Here is a 19,721-nt window from a genome sequence, read left to right on the forward strand (position 1 = left end):
GATCCAGTTGATAATTAACCCTATATATATCTAGCTATCTGTTCTAAGAAATGTGTACACTGTAACATTCTCAACTCGGTCTCTGTCATGTGTCTTTCTACCTTCTCATTCTCTACACTCTGCATTTCATTTCATCTTGTTGAAGCCAATCAAGCATAAGCAGACAATACTATCCGTCTTTCTTTTACTTTGAGGTCGTGTAAATCAGCATTTTACCTTCTTCTTGCACTTGCCGGGCTATGAAAGTATCGACTATTTTTGTCTCTAGCTTCAACCATAATTGTTTCGACCGTTATCGCAGAAAAACCTCTCTTTGATCTAGAATTAAGAACAACTATTGTTTGACAGCTTAAACGTTTTTGGTGAAGTCAACATCATTTTTATTTCTCAACAGCTCTTTTACACTCCGCGATTCTACCACTAAAATTCTCTGTTATTTCTTCCCCCAAGCACCAATTTTTTCCCCACACTGCTGAATTTTCTGTTGAATATTCACGAGAGCATTATCCTCCTAATTATCATTTATCAGTTGAAAGCTATAGGTTCTGGGAGCCATGCATTTTCATAGCAAAAGCTCTTATTTCTGCCTTGGTTTTTCATTGCTTTCGTTGGGTACTCTAAAGATATTGCTATGTGATCAGAGGGCGTGTGTTCCAAATTATGAAGTCTCGCTAAGGGGAAAAGCTGAAGCCATTCATTAGTGATATATATTGATAAGTAATAAATTAAACTCTAAACATGTACTATTTTGGGTAAAAAAATATATAACTTATAAATAAATCACAATCTAATTAATTAAATTATTTTGAGTTATTAAATTATATTTTGATCAGAATATAAATATGGTTCTTTGAGTTTCTTAGTTATCAATAAGCTAGTTTGAGTTCTCGACATAGTATTGTTTCATTCTCTTGTCGACAACTCTCATTGTGTTCAAGATAAGTCATAATAGTTCATGATTTGACTTCCCTATAAATTTCAAATGGTTATAATTAGAATTGTCAAACATGTTTTACAAATTAGTGATTTTGTTCTGTTTATTAAATATATTCTTTATCTTTTTAGCTTCTTAATTGTTCCATTAGAGCATTTTAAACTTGATTAACCTATGAAATAGCTTTCTCATTATTATTGTTGCTTATTACGAGATCTAGTGTACTGAATTATGATATTTACCCTAAATATGTTATTTTGTGGTTTTTCAAAAAAGTGAAAAGAGTAATGAATTTTTTATTAAAATATCTTTTATCTAAAGTGGAATATGTTATGAGAGTTTGAGACATTGGTCGAACTTTTAAGAATTAGGCATGGAAGTGCCTTGGATACATGAATAGATTAGTTTGCTACATGTTTCAAGTGTGTGCATGGTCCTATATATTAACAGATCATTCACTCACAGCCTTGGATACATGAATAGATTAGTTTGCCATATGTTTCAAGTGTGTGCATGGTCTTATTTATTAACATATCATTCACACACCACATGCATCTTAATGATTTAAAATCTTTTTCATTTAAATTGAAATTGAAAGTCGACATTGGCCTACATTATCTTTGACAGTTAGTTAATCTTTGTTTCACGTTGATTATGTTGTAGTTCTTTTATGTCATGTGGTAAAATTATTTATACTTGTCAATCATATTTTGCTAACTCTTGTTCTCTTTAGTTTAATCATTTCAGTAAAATCCGAAGATGCATGGTGCGATTCGAGAGACGAACACATGAAAGACAATGGCTACCAATTGAGTAAACATGTAGCTATTGTTTTAGATTCACCACCGAGTTGGTTGTGAAGACTGAATTGTAATAGACTTTAATTAATTTTTCAAAGTATGTTGGACTTTTGGTTATTTGTGACATTTTTTATCGAAGTTAAGCTGATAACATAAGTTTGGGTTTTAAAAAAAATTTGTAGTTTTGTTTTAGTTTTGGACTATGACCTTTATGCCGACCAATTTTCGCCCATCATTTTATTTTATTTACTCATGTTTATATTATATTAGTGTTAGTGACACATCTTGACCCATGATATGTGCCTTATCATATCATCTCATCGACATAAATTCATTTGATGTATATTCTCCGTCTCTATCCGAACGCAATCCCTTGATATGCATGCATTCCCGTTTTCTTTTCAACCAATACTTTAAATTTCTTGAATACCTTTATTAATGCCTCATATTTTTCATATAAAAAAACAAACCCGTGTTCTTCGAGAGTAGTCATCAATAAACATAAGAAAATACCTCTTGGAGCTATATGACTTGGCTGTGATAGGACCACAATTGTCCGTATGCACCAACTCGAGAGGCTTTGTAGCATGATAGATTGCCTTTCTTTAAAAAGAATTTCTTGTTTGCTTTCTCAAGACAATTCCTCACAAAAATTTCCTCAAAAATCCAAGGAATTCCATGAACTATCCCTTAGTTTGACATCTCTTTTAGACCACCGTAGTGTAGGTGTCCAAGTTTCTTGTGCCACAAGGTTGCTTTGTCCTGTATCTTCACTTGCATACATGTCTCCTGCATGTTCCTCAAGTTTAGTTTGAAACTCTAATTTTGGGACATTTCTATTTGAGCTATATATTGTCCCCCCATTTTCATCTTTCAGGAACATGACTTTATTCTCCATGAAAATTGAATATCCTTTCTCAAATAGTTGTCCACGGCTTAGAATGTTGTTTTTCAGGTCCCGAACAAAATAAATATCTTCTATTTTTCTCTGTCTGCCTTCTATTTTGGAAAAACTAATTTCACCTTTTCCTTTGACTTCAACCTTTGATGCATCACCAAAAGACACAAAACCATAATTTATTTCTCTTAAATCAGTAAAGAGATGTTTGAGTCCACTCATGTGGTTGCTCGCACCACTGTCAAGGTACTATATTACATCAGTTTCTTGAATCATCTTTTTGTTGGCCATTAGCAAAACTCCATCTTGTTGCTCTCTTGTTTCAGCTATGTTTGTCTTTTCTTCAACCATTTTGTTAAACCAGCAATTCCTTGCAAAATTTCCAAATTTTCCACAACTGTAACATCACTACTAGAATTTAGTTAATAGACATCGGTTTTTGGCCGATGTCTTTGTGCATTAGCCTCCAATGTCTAGGTCGGCGATGTTAAAGGTCCTATACAAAGACATCGGCCAAAAACTAATGTGTATGTGACTTTTATCATCGTTTTTTAGCTTAATTACTGATGTCTATCAATCATTTTTATGGTTAAGCTACATGATTTAATTGTGCATAATGTAATACTATCTCTATAACACTAATTTAAACATGCGACTCATAAGGGATTAGATGGCAGTAACATCGTTTCCTTTAAGGTTTCGATTTGAAAGCCAATTTATGACATCGGTTATTTGTTCTGGACGATGTATATGCTTCTACTAACATCGTTTTCTTAAAATTACCAATGTCTGTGTAAGCTTTTGACATTAGTTTTTTGTTATAACTGATGTATATCATGAGAATAACATCAATTTTTACATCGAGTGTAATGTTATAGTTTGATTTTACATCAGTTTTTCTTTTAATAAATGTTGTCTTAAGGGTTTTTTTAACATCGTTTTTTTAAATAAAATATGATGTATATTTAGTTTTTTGCCACTAGTTTTCATTCACATGCACATCACTTTTTTTGAAAAGCCTAATGTAATTACTGCAATTTTTTGCAAAAAAAATGTTGAAAAATTGATGCTGCCAAAAATTGATGCTCCCAAAAATTCTATTCCATAGAAATCAATACCATTTATCCATACCAAACAATATACCAAACTAGCCATCCATCGGCAATATACCAAACTAGCCATCCATCGGCAATATACCAAAACTAAATAACCTAGCCATCCATGGACAATATTTACCAAACTAATTACCTAGCCATCCATCGGCAAATATCCCAACCAAACACAATATCCATCCACAACCAAAAAATATCCATCCACACTCCATCCACCATTTTCTGTTCTAAAGTAACTAGAGCCATACCATACTAAATCAACTAGATTATTTACCAACCCAAATCAAAATACAGTTCAAATACATAGGTCAATATTACACAAACTTTTGGATGTAATCCAAAACCTCGTAGCGCACCTGATCCACCTCGTCTCTTGTGTAGCACTTGCCACTCTTTGACGCCCACTGCAAAAAATATATATATGGTACATTCAGCAGATGCAACAACCAAAATAAATAAATAAATAAATAGAGATTAGTTAAAGTACAAGCAGAGTATATATAATACATTTGAAGTAAACTTAAGGTCCTTGTGATCTTCGATTATGTCCTTCATATAGCGCATAACAACGTATCCACATTCATGGCCACCGGGTTGTTTTGGTGATCCCTATCCATGATGTACACACAAAATCCACCATATATTACTACTACATTACAAAATGCAATACGACTACATTACAAAATGTGAAGTACTTACAGCAAGATACTTCACTTTGGGAATAGTGTTCCCCCTCCCTGTTGTGCAATTGAATGTCTTCACTGCCCTGTATAAGCCATATATTTCATGTTAATTATGGCTTAAAAATGAATAAGAAAAATATGCATCAAAAAATTAAACACTTATTAGTAAGAGAATAAAATCAGATAAATTACTCTGTTAATGCGCGTTCTAAAGCTGGAAAATGTGTTGGATGCGACAATGGATTCAGAATGTAAATTTCTCCTTCCCATATTATAGAAAGAACCCAATGCACACTGTGTACAAATTACAAGCGTACCAATCAATATCTAAACATGTAGAATTAATCAGAATTCAGATTGTAGTATAATTAAATACTTACTTCTGATTATAAGGAAAGAAAAATAATCTGTCAGGATTACCCTCCCCCAAGCGCTTTACCACACCCTTTTGAAAATCTGCATTAAGTCCAAATGTTGCTCCTGGATCCAAAAAAGCAAATGTCTCCAGTTCATCTTTTTCATGGACAATATTGTGCAAGTACCTAAATAAAATATGTCAAAATACATTATTTATATAGCAAGAAAAAAATACGTCTCTAGCTAGCAAGTTTAAGAAGAGGAAAATTACATCATATAGGCCGATATGACAGATTGGCCTATCATCTTGTTCTCCAATAATGCCATTATATTTTCCTGTAAGACAAAAATTGTCTTCACAGTTCCAAAAACCTCAGCATCCGAAGGAATCTGAATTGAAGCTCCAGTGGTCTGCATTATGGTTGTTGCATGTTTATACAACAACCGAAACCTCTTCGGCATATTTTCACTTGGCCGCGCTTGTTTGAACATCGATTGCAACCTAGATATCTCACTTTTCTTCTTTCCCTCCTTTTTCTCCACTTCCTTTTTCTTTTTCTGTGCAAAATTGATCAATCACCGTAACATAATTCACATGTACACATCATGCATATATGATTAAAATAACTGAAACTTTTAATGAAATCCATTCTCACCTGAGATGGCTCGGAGTCTTGATAGAGAATAAACTCTTCAGGCCATGCGACATGGGAGCCGAGAGCTTGTATGACAGTCTCCATTTCCCCAGGTACGGGTACGGGAAGCAAAGCTTTTGGATTGATGCAGCCATCTACAGACACACGTACACATCGCGGCATCATATCCACTCCATGGATCTTATTACCAAACCCTGTGCCATCTTTAAAAGCAACTCCAAAAGCTACTTTATTTTCTATGTGATCCACCGCCAGCTCGCATTTTTGTGATAACTGAAGTTATAGAATAAACAAAAAATCCATTATATCATAATATAAAATAAAGACAGAAAAAACTAACCATTAGACTATATATTTTATTTTACCATTTTGTTACTTGGTGGAGGAGGGTCAACATCCATGACCTCTTTCTCAGCAGTGATCTCTTTCTCAGCCGTAATCTCTTTCTGAGCATCCTCCAACACCAATTCTTTAGCAATTTTGTTTTTCGAAGCAGTAGCTGCTTCCTCTCCTGCTATGAAATTGGCAGAGCTTGGCGAGGGATTACTCGCTCCAGCAGCGATCATTGCCTTCAGTTTGGCAATCTCTCCCATTAATTCATCCTTTGTTTTCTGCAGCTCCTCAGACCTCTGCTTGTCACGAGCCAATAACTCGTCTTTAGTAATCCTTCTCTGCCTTGGTAAATTGAAGTAGGCTTTTGGGCTGATATAACCTCCAACAGCACGAACTCTGCCAGAATGCTCCGGGGTTTCCAATGCAGTTGTTAGCACATCATTGCTGCCAGATGGGTGGAATTCACCATTAACCTTCTTTTGAAGTAATTCATCCTATTCACAAGAGATGTAACCAACAAAAAGATTAATTTATCAATTTGTAAATGTGTAATTTATGAGAAGATTTAATTAGAGAATGTAGAGGCTTACAATTTTTTGGGTAACCTTCTCTAAATCTTTATCCAGCTTTTCATCATGCAGCTTTGTCTTACGAGCCTTTTTCCATAAGATGGCTCGATCAAGTTCTTCTCCTTCCTCCAGATTTCCAGACTTTATCTATTTAAAATGAAACAAAAAAATATGCATTAATAGAAATCAAACAAATATGGAAATTGCAACAAAGATTAATCATTTGTTACCTCTTCTTCCTTTAAACATATATATCCCTTTCTTGATATCCGGTGTGGATATTTCCTCTTACTGACCACTGCACAATGTTTCTCACGAACAGACTACAAAAAATATAATTAAATTAGCAAAATTCGGCAACTTATATGGAGTAAAATCACTAAATTCATTCTCTCTCTCTATATATATATATATGTGTGTGTGTATGTATATATATATATATATATATTTATGTACCTAAATTCATTATATATATATGTACCTTCCAACTAGAATCCCTCCTCTCTGCAACAAACCTTCTCCAGGGTCCCCTGCCAACAAAAGCATATTGCTTTGGTGGCTTACTTAGTTTTTTCTTATTTTCAATATGTGGCATAACATAGTTCCTTGTTAAATCAGCCTTAAACTGCCTCCATTTTGTACCAGCAGACTTAAGCACAAAGTCCTCACTTTCCGGCTTTATGTCAAATGTTTCCTGGAAACATTTAGAGTCCATATCATTAGACAATTATTTAAACCTCTATCTCAGATGCAATTTAAAAATTTATAGACTACCTGAACATCGTTCCATATCTTGTCTTTTAATTCAGAGTCTACTTTCGGCCAACTTGGAAGATCGATAGGGACCATATTCCTTGCCAACATGCCTATCTAGGATTGCAACTTGGCCCTATTCATACCGTTAGGAACTCCTCGTTCATTGTATGTAATCTTCAGCTTCTTTCCACGAGATTTCCTTGACAACACCTTATACATAGCACAAACACCTCGCGGACCTCCAGACTTTTTTCTTTGAGATTCAGTAGTATTCACTGTAGCCTGTGGTGCCGAGGCTGCTTCAATTTCTTCTGGTTGGTCAGGCACTTGGGGCTGGTCAGGCACTTGGTCCTTTGAACTTTTAACCAGCTCCATCTCCATGTCTTTATTGTCTTCGATGTTCTTGTCATCTCCAGGCTTCTTACCTTTTTTATGGTTCTTTGGTGCCATTCTCTAAAATCTGCAAAATGTCCATTAAACTAATTAGTCAACAACATATAAAACCAAACAGAGTAAGTAATGCCATCTACTCAGCCATCACAAGTTTACAAAAATGAACATAAATAAGACACAAATCCAAATACCAACATTCAGTACATAAAAAATACAAAATACAAATACCAACATTCAGTACATAAAAAATACAAAATACAAATACCAACATTCAGTACATACAAATACAAATACCAACATTTAGTACATAAAAGATTCAACCAAATACTAAATCACTTATGTAACCAAATCCCTTCTACATTCAGTCTTTGGTTGCTAATACCAACATCACCATCAGACACATCACACACAGGGATTTTGGAACAAAATGGGGGTTCATCTAATACAGTATCTCCCAGACCATCTTCATGGTAGACTTCATTGTAGTCTCGATTCGTCGACTTAAGCACCACAGACCAGTTGGTATCGATTGGATCTTGAATATAAAACACTTGGCTCACTTGGTCTACAGAGATAAATTTATCCTTTTTGTGGCCTGGTCTGGTGAAGTCCACTAGTGTAAAGCCGAGCTCATCAACTTTAATACCTCTGTCATTTGCTGCCCATTTACACAAAAATAATGGTGCTTTGAATGCATGGTAATCTAGTTCCCATATTTCTTCGATTATACCATAATACGTCATTTCACTCTCAATTGGGTTTAAATCTTTAGCACTCGAGACTAGGACTGTCTTGGCAACTACGGACACACCGTTGTTTTGAACAGCCCTTGCGTCATCTCGCTGCTTTGTGAAGTATTTAACCCCATTAACGACATATCCTTCATAATACAGAACAGAGAAAGACGGTTTTCCAGCCAACCATCTTGTTGTTTCGGAAACGCCTTGAGCATTTTGCATCATTTCAGTATTAACCTGCAGACAAAGTATAAGAAGCACATTAATTTATCAGACAATTCTGCACTAATATGATAAATAAATTGTAATTGATTGATTTATGAGATAAGGAAAGAAACCTTTTTTTCAAACCAATCAGCAAACAGCCGATTGTGCTCCCCCATTAGCCACTGAGCACTCTTTTTGTTCCCATACATCTTTTTTAATTGCTCTTTATGCATCCTGAGATAATATTAGACAATATAAGAACACAATTACGGAATGAATAGTTAAGAATGAATGCATACAGAAATAATAAAAAAATTCTTACTTTATGAATGGCTCAACTTCAGAATTATTGAAAAGAACATGCAAATGCGCCTCATCCCTTTCCTTTTCTTCCACTGTTTTCATAGTCACGGAAGATAATGGCCCTGAAACCTTTTCCTCATCCTGTCGAAGACCAGCAGTCGTGCAACTCTGTCTTACAAACTCACTGCAAAATTCTATTGATTCTTCTCCAAGATAACTTTCAGCTATACAACCTTCGGGATAAAAACGATTCCTTACATAACTTTTTAAAACTTTATTGAACCGTTCAAACGGAAACATCCATCTAAAGAAAACCGGTCCACATAAACGCAATTCCCTAACCAAGTGCACTGTAAGATGGATCATTACATCGAAGAATGAAGGGGGGAATATTTTTTCTAGCTCGTACAACGTCAACACCACATCAGATTGCAGTTTATCCAGTTTTGATACATCGACAACTTTGCTACACAGAGAATTGAAGAAAAAGCACAATCGTATTATGCTTACCCTAACATTCTTGGGAAGCACCGAGCGAATTGCTACTGGAAGCAACTGTTGTAGGAGAATATGACAGTCATGGGACTTCAACCCAAATAACTTCATTTCAGGTAATTTTATACAGTTTTTTATGTTCGACGCATGTCCATAAGGAAGCTTCATAAATGCCAATGATTCTAACATGGTTTTCTTTTCTGCCTTTGACAAAGTATAAGATGCAGGGGGTAGGTAAGTCTTTTTATCACCTATTTGCGGAGCTAAATCTGTCCTTAAACCCATTTCAAGCAAATCAAGACGAGAAGCGACACTATCTTTAGTTTTAAATTTCAGATTTAGTATCGTCCCTAGCAAACTTTCACACACATTCTTCTCGATGTGCATAACATCAAGACAGTGCCGCACATGATGAAACTTCCAATACTCTAACTCAAAAAAAACTGATTTCTTTTTCCATGCACAGTCAACCTTCTTTGACTTCTTCTTCACCTGACCAAATTCAAATTTAATTTTTTTTTGTTGCTCTAGCACTTGTTCTCCAGTCAGTGGCACAGGAGCTTGCTCTAACTCTTGTTCCCCGTTAAAAGCTACCCTCTGCTTCCTATAAGGGTGATGGCGATCTAAATACCTACGATGACCTTGATAGCACATTTTTCGACTGTTACTTAGATATTTAGCTGCAGTTTGGTCACCACAGATTGGACAACCAATATAACCCTTATTGATGCAGCCGGACAAATTTCCATATGCGGGGAAATCATTCACTGTCCACATCAGCACTGCTTTTAAAGTAAAATCAGATTTAGTATATGCGTCATATACATTTGGTTCCCCTTCTTCCCACAACTTCTTCAAATCATCAATTAGTGGTTGTAAATAGACGTCGAGATTATTACCTGGTTCGTGTGGGCCTGATACTAATATTGTCAACATCAAAAACTTTCGCTTCATGCATAACCACGGAGGAAGGTTATATGTTGTTAGAACAACCGGCCAACAACTATACCTATTGTTCAGACCATTATTGTGAGGGTTTATACCATCCGTAGCTAATGCCAAGCGTCAATTTCTTGCCTCGCTACCAAACTTAGGCCACCTATAATCTACATTTCTCCAAGAAGGAGAATCTGCTGGATGACGCATGAGGCCATCTTCGGATCGCCTTTTTGCATGCCAAGTCAGAAGCTCTGAAGTAGACTCAGATTGAAACATTCTCTTAAATCTAGGAATGATGGGGAAGTACCACATAACTTTAGCAGGCACATTAATTCTGACTTTACCATCCTTTTTTAGTTTCCAGCGAGATAAATGGCACTTGGGACACTTAGAGGCTTCTTCATATATACCTCTATATAATATGCAGTCATTTGGACATGCATGAAATTTAATATACTCGAGTCCCAAGTCGGAGAGAGTCTTTTTCGCTTCATATGTACTACTAGGCAGAACATGATCTTTAGGAAGGAAAGAGCCAATTGTACTTAATAGTTCTGTAAAGGCACTATCACTAACGCCGAACCTAGCCTTCCAGTTATGCATTTTCAACATTGACTCTAACTTAGTTGACTCACTTCCCTCAAACAAAGGTTGTTCAGCATCAACCACGAACCGTCTGAAATCATGTGATTCTCTATCGTAATCACCCTTATTATATGCTGCTTCACATATCTCAGCAGCCTCTGATGCAGGGCATGGGTTCGTGGCTGGACAAGTACTACCAATAGAGGACTTGTAACTCCTAGAAGAGTTCTCACCATGCCAAATCCAATCAACATAGCCTAAACTAAAACCATTTTCATACAGATGGCCCCTAATTACGTTTACCGACAGTTTTTTAAAATTAACGCAATGGGCACATGGACAAGGAATTAACTTGGGGTTTTTCGCAGTCCCCTCCGCATATACCAAAAACTCCTCCACCTCAATTTCATATTCTAACGAATCCCTATCTGCTTTGATCCATGATTTATCCATATTTGTCCAACCTATACAAGATATTCTAAATAAATCAATGTACACAAATCAAACACATAACTCATTCAAACATTCAAACCTCACTACACTCACAGATACACAGACCTCACTACATAGACACAGATACAAACCAATACAAACACAGACCTCACTACACTCACAGTACACTCACAGTATACCAAACAAACACAGACCAAAATCACAAGACATATAACAATAATATGTTCGAGCCCAGACAAACACAAAAAAATACCCAACAAAATTTATAAACAAGAAACTAACTAACAAAAACAGATAAAATAAATCGAAACAGTAAAACAATTATCAAAAACACAAAAAATAAATCAAAAAATCACAAGACAGCAAGAGCAAGAGAGAGTAACAAAACTGAAGAGCAAGAACAAAAGAACCAAGAATTGCCTGAGGAGAAAACTGCAAGAGGTGCTTCGACTTTGAGATTAGGGTTTCAAAACCTTCGATTAGGGCTTGAGCAGCTTCGGTATGGGTTTTCAGAGCTTCAGCAGCTTCGATTAGGGCTTCAACACTTCGATATGGGCTTGAGAAGCTTCGATTAGGTCTGTGAGAGCTCCAGCAGCTTTGATTATGGCTTCAAACACTTCAATTAGGGCTTCCACAGCTTCGATTTAGAGAGAGGGGCGGTTCGATTAAGAGAGAGTCTAAGAAACGAGAGAGAGTCGGGGAGAGAGAAAAGAGAAATGAGAGAGAGTCGGGGAGAGAGGGGTGTTTTAATTTGAAATGTTTTGTCTGAATGGGGAGTGAGTGTATTGTTTTGTCTGATTTTGGGGGTTAAAAGATTTGGGGGGAATGAAATTTTGACTAAGCACGGGAAACATTATGGGGGAGGGACAAAAGAGGTGTTGCCGCGCAGTTTTCATTTTTAATTCAAAGAATATAGACATCGGTTCCTATAATAACCGATGTCAAAAAGGTAATACACATCGGTTAGTTGTTAGCCGATGTTAATAATCGCTTTTACAGCGTGGCCAATGTCGATCGATGTCTATACCCTGATGTCTATTAACTAAATTCTAGTAGTGCATTCACGTTATCTACAACCTCTGCCTGGAGTCATTCTGGCACCTCTGCCACGGCTACTTCCTTGTTCGCGCCAATTTCGTTGATTTGTCTGCTCTCTTCTTTTAAATCTATTGCTTACATGTACACGTCCTCTACCTCGGTTAAAATTTTTATTTGCACATCCACGACCTCTTCTTCTAGTATCTAGTGAGTACAGGAGCTTGTCTTTGTCTTTAACAGAGTCATTAGTTTTTAACACATGGGATTTCGTTTCTTCTTTTTTTAACAATATTTCTGAATATGCTTGTAATGAACCAATGAATTGATCAATGGTCATGGTTTCCGTATCATTTCATTCTTCAATGGATATGCCAACAAGTTGCAATTTTGTATTCAACGATCTTTGTATTTTTCATTGACACAAGCATCTTCTAACTTTGCTCCATAATTTGGGATATATTCTGTTTCCTTCATATGCAATGATTCAAATTCACCACGTAGGGTTTGTAATCGTACCTTTTTTACTTTGTCAACACTTTAAAATCGTTGTGCAGAATCTCCCGGGCTTCTTTTGCTTTTGTTGCTCATGCCACTTTTTTTAGACATGGCTTCATCTAAGCCCATGCGATATGAATGACCAATTTTCTTTCAACAGATATTTCCATCTATCCATCAAATGATATCTTTTAATTACGGTTAACAAGTATTTCTATATCAATGATTTTTTTGACTCAAGCACTACATCCCCTCAACGGGTACTTCTTCTCATCCATGGATTGAACCTTTATTTACATTAATTGAATAAAATTTCTAAATTGATTATCTTTTTCACCGTCTAATTGATATAGACGAGTATTTAATTATAGAAATAGTCCAAAAATTACAGAGAGTGATCAGGTAACATAATGAATGAAAGGCAAGCCTTTTACATGGTAAAAGGACACCGGGGACTAGAGAGGCCTCCCACCTGTTCAGGAATGTAAGCCAAATCAGGGCTAGTTGAAAAAATTTTAGGCTAATACAGACTTTATTTTAATTTCAATTTATATGATTTTTTTTTGAAAATTATTAACACATGTGCTGATCAGTCCATGCTAATCTGTTGTTCAACAGCACCATGCACGCGCTTATAATATGTTATGAGAGACCGAGACACTAGTCAAATTTTTATGAATTGGGTCAATATTTGGCTTGGGTACCCCAATGTATTATCTTGCCGGGTGTTGTTGCATGATTGACTGATCATGGACACCGCACATGTGTCATAATGATTTCACATCTTTTTCATATAAATTGAAAGCCGATATTGGCATACATTATCTTTGATGGTTAATGATTATAAGATATTTCCATTTAAAATCCATGAATCCTTGGTTTGACCTAATTATGCTACCGTTCTTTTATACCATGTGGTATAAAATCATGTCTATACTTGGTGAACATGTGTTGCTCACTCTTGACTCTTGTTGTCTTTAATCAAATCAATTCAGTTATATTCAAAGACCCCTCACTCTCCTTTTCCTAATATGAACGATGTGATTCTATAGGCTGAATGGTAAGAGTATGGCTAGGCATCCGATGAACCTCTTTAGTTTTGGATTGAGCAAACATGTTGTTATGATTTTGGATTCACCAGTGAATTGGTTGTTATCGAGTCGTAATAGACTTGTGTTAATTTCGTAAAACATGTTAGACATTTAGTTGCACAACAAACCATTTGAAATTTTTTAGAGATCTTTTTCTTGAATTTATTTAGTTTCACACTAGTTTGTTTGCTTGTTTTTGTTTTAACAGTTCCTAAAATATCAAAGAAAAATTCAAAATTATTGTACAATTGTATTCAACCCAACTTATAATCTCACATTGTTAAGTTTCGGAAAATAAGATACTTTTTATGGCATAATAGACGTGTAATCAAAATAATTAAGAATAGAGGTGCAAATCCTTACAACACTAGAAATTGAAGATTAAATATTTGGAGAGAAAAAAATATACAACTCAAACTTGATGATAGATATTTAAGTTCGACAAAGATACAATAATTCAAGATCTTTTTTTTTTCCACACAAGCAATGCCCCCATTAAGTTTTGCCCACATAATACAACTTGAACATGACAATATGGCTTTAAAACATCATTACGTTTGAAAGAACAACAATAGTCGTTTAATGACGTGACCATTATTAATGTTCTAGCAAGTGAGATATCGAAATCTGGCATATATTATCTTGATTATGAATAACATCTCTTGTTCGAAAAAAATGTGGCATATATTACCTTGATTATGAATAACATATCTTGGCCGAAAGCCAATTAACTTCTTCCCCCTTGTCAAACTATAATATCACAACATAGTACTGGAGTTTGAAATTGCTCTTTACCATCATTTTTTCCGCAATTTGGAGATTTTTGGTGATCAAGAGCTTGCGAGTTTGAGGCTCCACTTTTGTGTATCTAGTCGAGATCACCTTTTACCAAATATTTCCACCATTCCATTTGGTTTTCTTTGGTATGAAGGAAAAAGATGGTCCACAATCAAGTTTTTATAATGTACCAAGAACAACCTCATAGTTAGTACCTGAATGGACAAACAAGTAAAAAATGATAAGTCTGGTGCACATATGCAAAGAATTGTAATATGGATTTGAATAATCAAATTAAAAAGCTATAGTAGTTAATTCATAAATGAAACATACTTGTTCATAAATACAAAATATTGTTCGGGGTTAATAATTCATAAAATACTAATTTATGATTAAGAATATTAAAAATAATATATACATTGAAGATAATATATACCCCAAATCTCAAAAATCTTTCAATTTTAAGAATCATGAGAAGCATTTCAGAGTCTTAAATATCCGCATTAAATATATAATAAGGATCCAAACCATAATTAAAGAAAAAATTAACATTAAGCATACATGAAGAATTAAAAAAATGCATTCTATATATGTACAAAAGTATTAGATCTTATAAACCCATTGTACAAACATAATTGATCAATAGTTATATTTCAATAAAATTTGAGGGAATAATGTTCGGTGTTAAAATTTGATTAAAAAAGTTGATGGCAAAATTCCCAGAACTAGGAAACTCGATTCACATGATAAACAACAATACTTATATTTCGGAAACATTTAGTAGAAAAATTTCAAAACCTGTGCACAAAGAATAACTGATTTATGTCCTAGTCTGGGGTGATCTCCATCTGGGTGATGATCTTCTTCATCTTCCGCATATATCCAGTAAATCATACAAGTGGAGAGTTGAACAAGGATTATGCACAAAGGTAGTTCAAAATGAAAGATATATAGGTGAATAACCAAAAGGTAATGGTGTAAATTGGACTTGTAGAAATGTGAGGATGAATGCCATATATTTGGTTGGTGATGAGAAGTTTCTAGAATTGGGATAATTAATATATTATTTGATTTCATGAGAACTTTCTAGAATTGGGTATGGGTTGGGCCCTTCAAGTTGCCTTATTTTTTTGGAATTGTATCATAAAAATGTGGCCTATTAAAGTAGCTCTCACATTTTAGAATATAATATGCATAATTTAGACTCTCTTTTAACTATTTAATCAATTTTTTTATATGACTTTATAAAATATACTTATTTATTTTATCATTGCATAAGGATATAAAATAAATATACAATTACAAATAGATGTACATTTTCCTTACAAATCTTTTATGAGCATATTCAAAACCACCACAATATATTTAGCTCCAAATGAAAAAAGAGGAGGGTTCTAGTACAAATTTATATGAAAAAAATACAATTAGAAGAATGTTTATGTTAGGAAAATGTCTTACTATTTTTTTTTTTTACGAAATGCGGATAGTTTATTCCATTAAATCATGCATAATACACTCCTTTACTTTAATCGGAACAGAACTCCAATCAAAGCTACATCAGGAAACATATGTGATATTAATATTTAATTTATGTTACACACATAATTTGGTTGCATGGTCGCACGGTCGTCTTCCTACCATAAGTTTATCATCCCTTCCCTGGTATACAGAATAAATGATTAGAATATACTTATATATAATATAATAAGCATAACACTGATAATTTGGTTGCATGATGGCACGGTTGTCTTCCTACTATAAGTTTATCATCAGTACGATCATATACACAATAAATGATTAGAATAAAATTATGTTCTATTCTATAAGACAACTGATATCTACTTGCATATTTATAATTACTTTTCTTAATCCAAAACAAATTCTATCTTTCACGTGTTTATGATTTTTGTTAATCTAAAATAAATATTTTCTACCAGCTTTAATTGTAGAAGCATATAAATCACACCGTCACAAAATTATTATTATATAATGTATTTTCTTAAATAACATACTAAATATAAATAATATTATGCACAATATTAAAATTAATAAGCCGAATTTATGTGAGGAACGAACACAAAAACCTATTCTTAATCCCAAACATATTTTACCTTTTTCTTGCATGTTTATGATTTATTTTCTTAATTCAAAACAAATTATATTTACGAATTTTAATTCTAGAACCATATAAATTTTTAGAAAATGAAACAAATCACGTTAGGTATCATAATTCTAATACAAAATACATTTATAAATATAATCTAATAGAAGTTGGCATCACATACATAGAACCCTTCTACACAAATACAAATCAACAAAAAAATAAATAAGAGAAAGACGTGAAATTATCGTAATAGAAGTTTATATTACATACAAAATACACCCATAAAAATACAAATTAACCAAAAATATTATATAGCATACTCCTTAACATCCCCACAACATCAAATTCTTTCATATATAAAACTGGCCAAGATTTTGAACATAAATCACTCTACATAGGCTCACTAATTTCTCCTCTCAATTTGTAAAAATCATTTTGTAAAATTTTGTAAATATCAAAATATGAATATATCATAGGAATAAAAGACAAGCATACGATTTCATGAAGAATATTTTAGAACATACATAAATGAATAACAAAGAGCTAATCATAATAAATGAAGTTGCGAACAATATAAAATAATAATGCTACTAAACACACGAAGGCAAAGGTCAAACTTAAGACTGACCAAAAGATCATATAAGAGTTTAGTACTGCACAAATAGTGCCTTAAAAAATAATATAATTTCATATTTTATTTTTATTTAATTTAATCCCGTTTGCCCCCGTATAAGCTCGTTGTCGTATTATAAGGATTTGGTAACTTGTTGTTTTATGCATAAATCTGATGTTATATACATTTTTTATGGGTAATTTTTTGTTAAAACTAAAAGCAGAGTTAGTGCAATCCCTTCCTCCTTGCACTCTTGCACAACAAAAGCGCACTATAGGGCATAACCACTGCACTACTTATAGTGTATTATTATATAAGTTGTATTTCCACACCTGAATATATGCAGAGTTTCTATCGAGGCTTATTCAATGGAGTTCAAGAGCCAGGCCATGAAAATTTTGAACGTAATGGCAAAAGCTCTCAGAATGAAGCCCTAAGAAATATTTAATGAAGGCATGCAATCAATGAGGATGAACTCCATGCCCTCAACCAGATCAGGTTATTGGACTCACGCCTCATAGTGATGCTACTGGCCTCACCATTCTTTTTCAACTAACTGGAACCGAAGGCCTCCAGGTTATGAAGGACGGCTTCTGGATCCCAATTCAACCGTTTGCCTTATGCTTTTGTTATAAACATTGGAGATATTTTGGAGGTATGTATACTACTCTACACTATTAATCTTGTTCTATATATAAATCTTCTATAGTTTAAGGTATATAGACTTTGTTGGCTTGATCACTTGCTGCTCTGAATTTCAAGATTGTGACTAATGGAGCATACCCTAGCATTGAACATAGAGGCGTTGTTAACTCAGTGAAGGAAAGACTGTCCCTTAGCTACTTTTCTATCCCCTAACCTTAATGAAAAATTCGGTCCTGCGCCTAGCCTTCTCTCGTCCGAAACTCCTCCAACGTTTCAAAGCACTGCTAACGATGATTTCTTGAAGGGAATTTTTGCTCAGAAGCTTAATGGGAAATCTTTTTTGGACACTCTAAGAATATAAACAAAATGTTCAGGGCAAAAAATTTCTAAAGTCCTTCAATTCGAGAGTGTTGCTATATTTGAAAATGTCTAGGGTATATTAGAAAGATCTAGTTAATATAAAAAATTTAGTATTAATATAACAATAATTATATTAGTGTAACAGTAACAAAATTATATTAATGGCTCGTGCAAAAATATTAATATAATAAAAAATATTTCAAAATACTCATGAAAAGAAATTAAAATTGTGGGGTGCAAAGTGAAAACCCCACATCTATTAACTTTAACCGTCAATTAAACGGAGTGGTCAAAGAGGCGCTTTTCAAACTTTAGGGTGCATATTGCCAAAAAAAATTATTTGAGACCAAATGAAAAAGCACCTAAACATAAGGGGTGCAAAGTGTCAATCACTCATAATTTAATGATTGAAATAATTGAAACCTATTTACTAGTGAAATAAAAATAGCATTAACCTGGCTATTATTTATCAATAGTATCCTTCATCCTGTTATTAAACCTGACCAATTATTTACAGAATTTATATTTACAATATATTTAGCTTCTTGAATTACATTATAAAATAGTCAATAGTTTCTCGCTCATATATATATCGGGTTAATTATCAACTGGATCACTTATTACAGTCCAATGTATCATCTGCATCACTGCAAAATTTTTGGTCTCACATAAACCACTCATCAGACGAATGGTTGCATGCCGTTAAATCAAATCAAAATAGACGTTAAATTTAACTTCTCTGTAAAGTTCAAGTTAACCATGATGTTTAACATTACTCGTTTGCTTCTTCTTTTGAAACTTAAGTATCTATGCTTGTCTTTAAATTTCATTTAAATTTTGCAGCTCTTGATTCTTTCAATTCCAGTTAAATTAGAAAGTAAATAAATCAAATACAAAAAAAAAGAGATTTTCTATTAATAAAACTAGAAAGTAAATAAATCAAATACAAAAAAAATATGACAAAAGATTTTATATTAATAACACGTAGTATTAAGCTTTTAATTTCAGTGCAAGTTCAAAACGTCGGATACACACATTTATATTTACTGGGGAATGAAGTGAGTCAGCAAAAGTAGCTGTTAAATTTTGCATACATTCGGCTCGAATAAGTGATCCAGTTGATAATTAACCCTATATATATCTAGCTATCTGTTCTAAGAAATGTGTACACTGTAACATTCTCAACTCGGTCTCTGTCATGTGTCTTTCTACCTTCTCATTCTCTACACTCTGCATTTCATTTCATCTTGTTGAAGCCAATCAAGCATAAGCAGACAATACTATCCGTCTTTCTTTTACTTTGAGGTCGTGTAAATCAGCATTTTACCTTCTTCTTGCACTTGCCGGGCTATGAAAGTATCGACTATTTTTGTCTCTAGCTTCAACCA

The 19,721-nt window shown here is 33.9% G+C and overlaps 2 protein-coding genes across 2 annotated transcripts; both read right to left on the minus strand.

Annotated features, from left to right (window-relative positions):
- Positions 1-7,823: 7,823 nt before the first annotated feature.
- On the minus strand, positions 7,824-10,187 carry LOC108198202 (uncharacterized). The gene is made up of 3 exons (XM_064083729.1): positions 8,758-10,187; positions 8,567-8,669; positions 7,824-8,465 (listed from the first exon to the last, which is right to left on the minus strand). The coding sequence occupies exons 1-3, from the start codon at positions 10,185-10,187 to the stop codon at positions 7,824-7,826; spliced, it is 2,175 nt and encodes a 724-aa protein (XP_063939799.1).
- Positions 10,188-10,298: 111 nt separating this feature from the next.
- Positions 10,299-11,210, minus strand: LOC108198203 (uncharacterized). The gene has a single exon (XM_017365968.2). The coding sequence runs from the start codon at positions 11,208-11,210 to the stop codon at positions 10,299-10,301; it is 912 nt and encodes a 303-aa protein (XP_017221457.2).
- Between the last annotated feature and the right edge of the window lie 8,511 nt (positions 11,211-19,721).

This window comes from Daucus carota, chromosome 8 (genome assembly GCF_001625215.2).
Source record: "Daucus carota subsp. sativus chromosome 8, DH1 v3.0, whole genome shotgun sequence".
NCBI lineage: Eukaryota > Viridiplantae > Streptophyta > Magnoliopsida > Apiales > Apiaceae > Daucus > Daucus carota.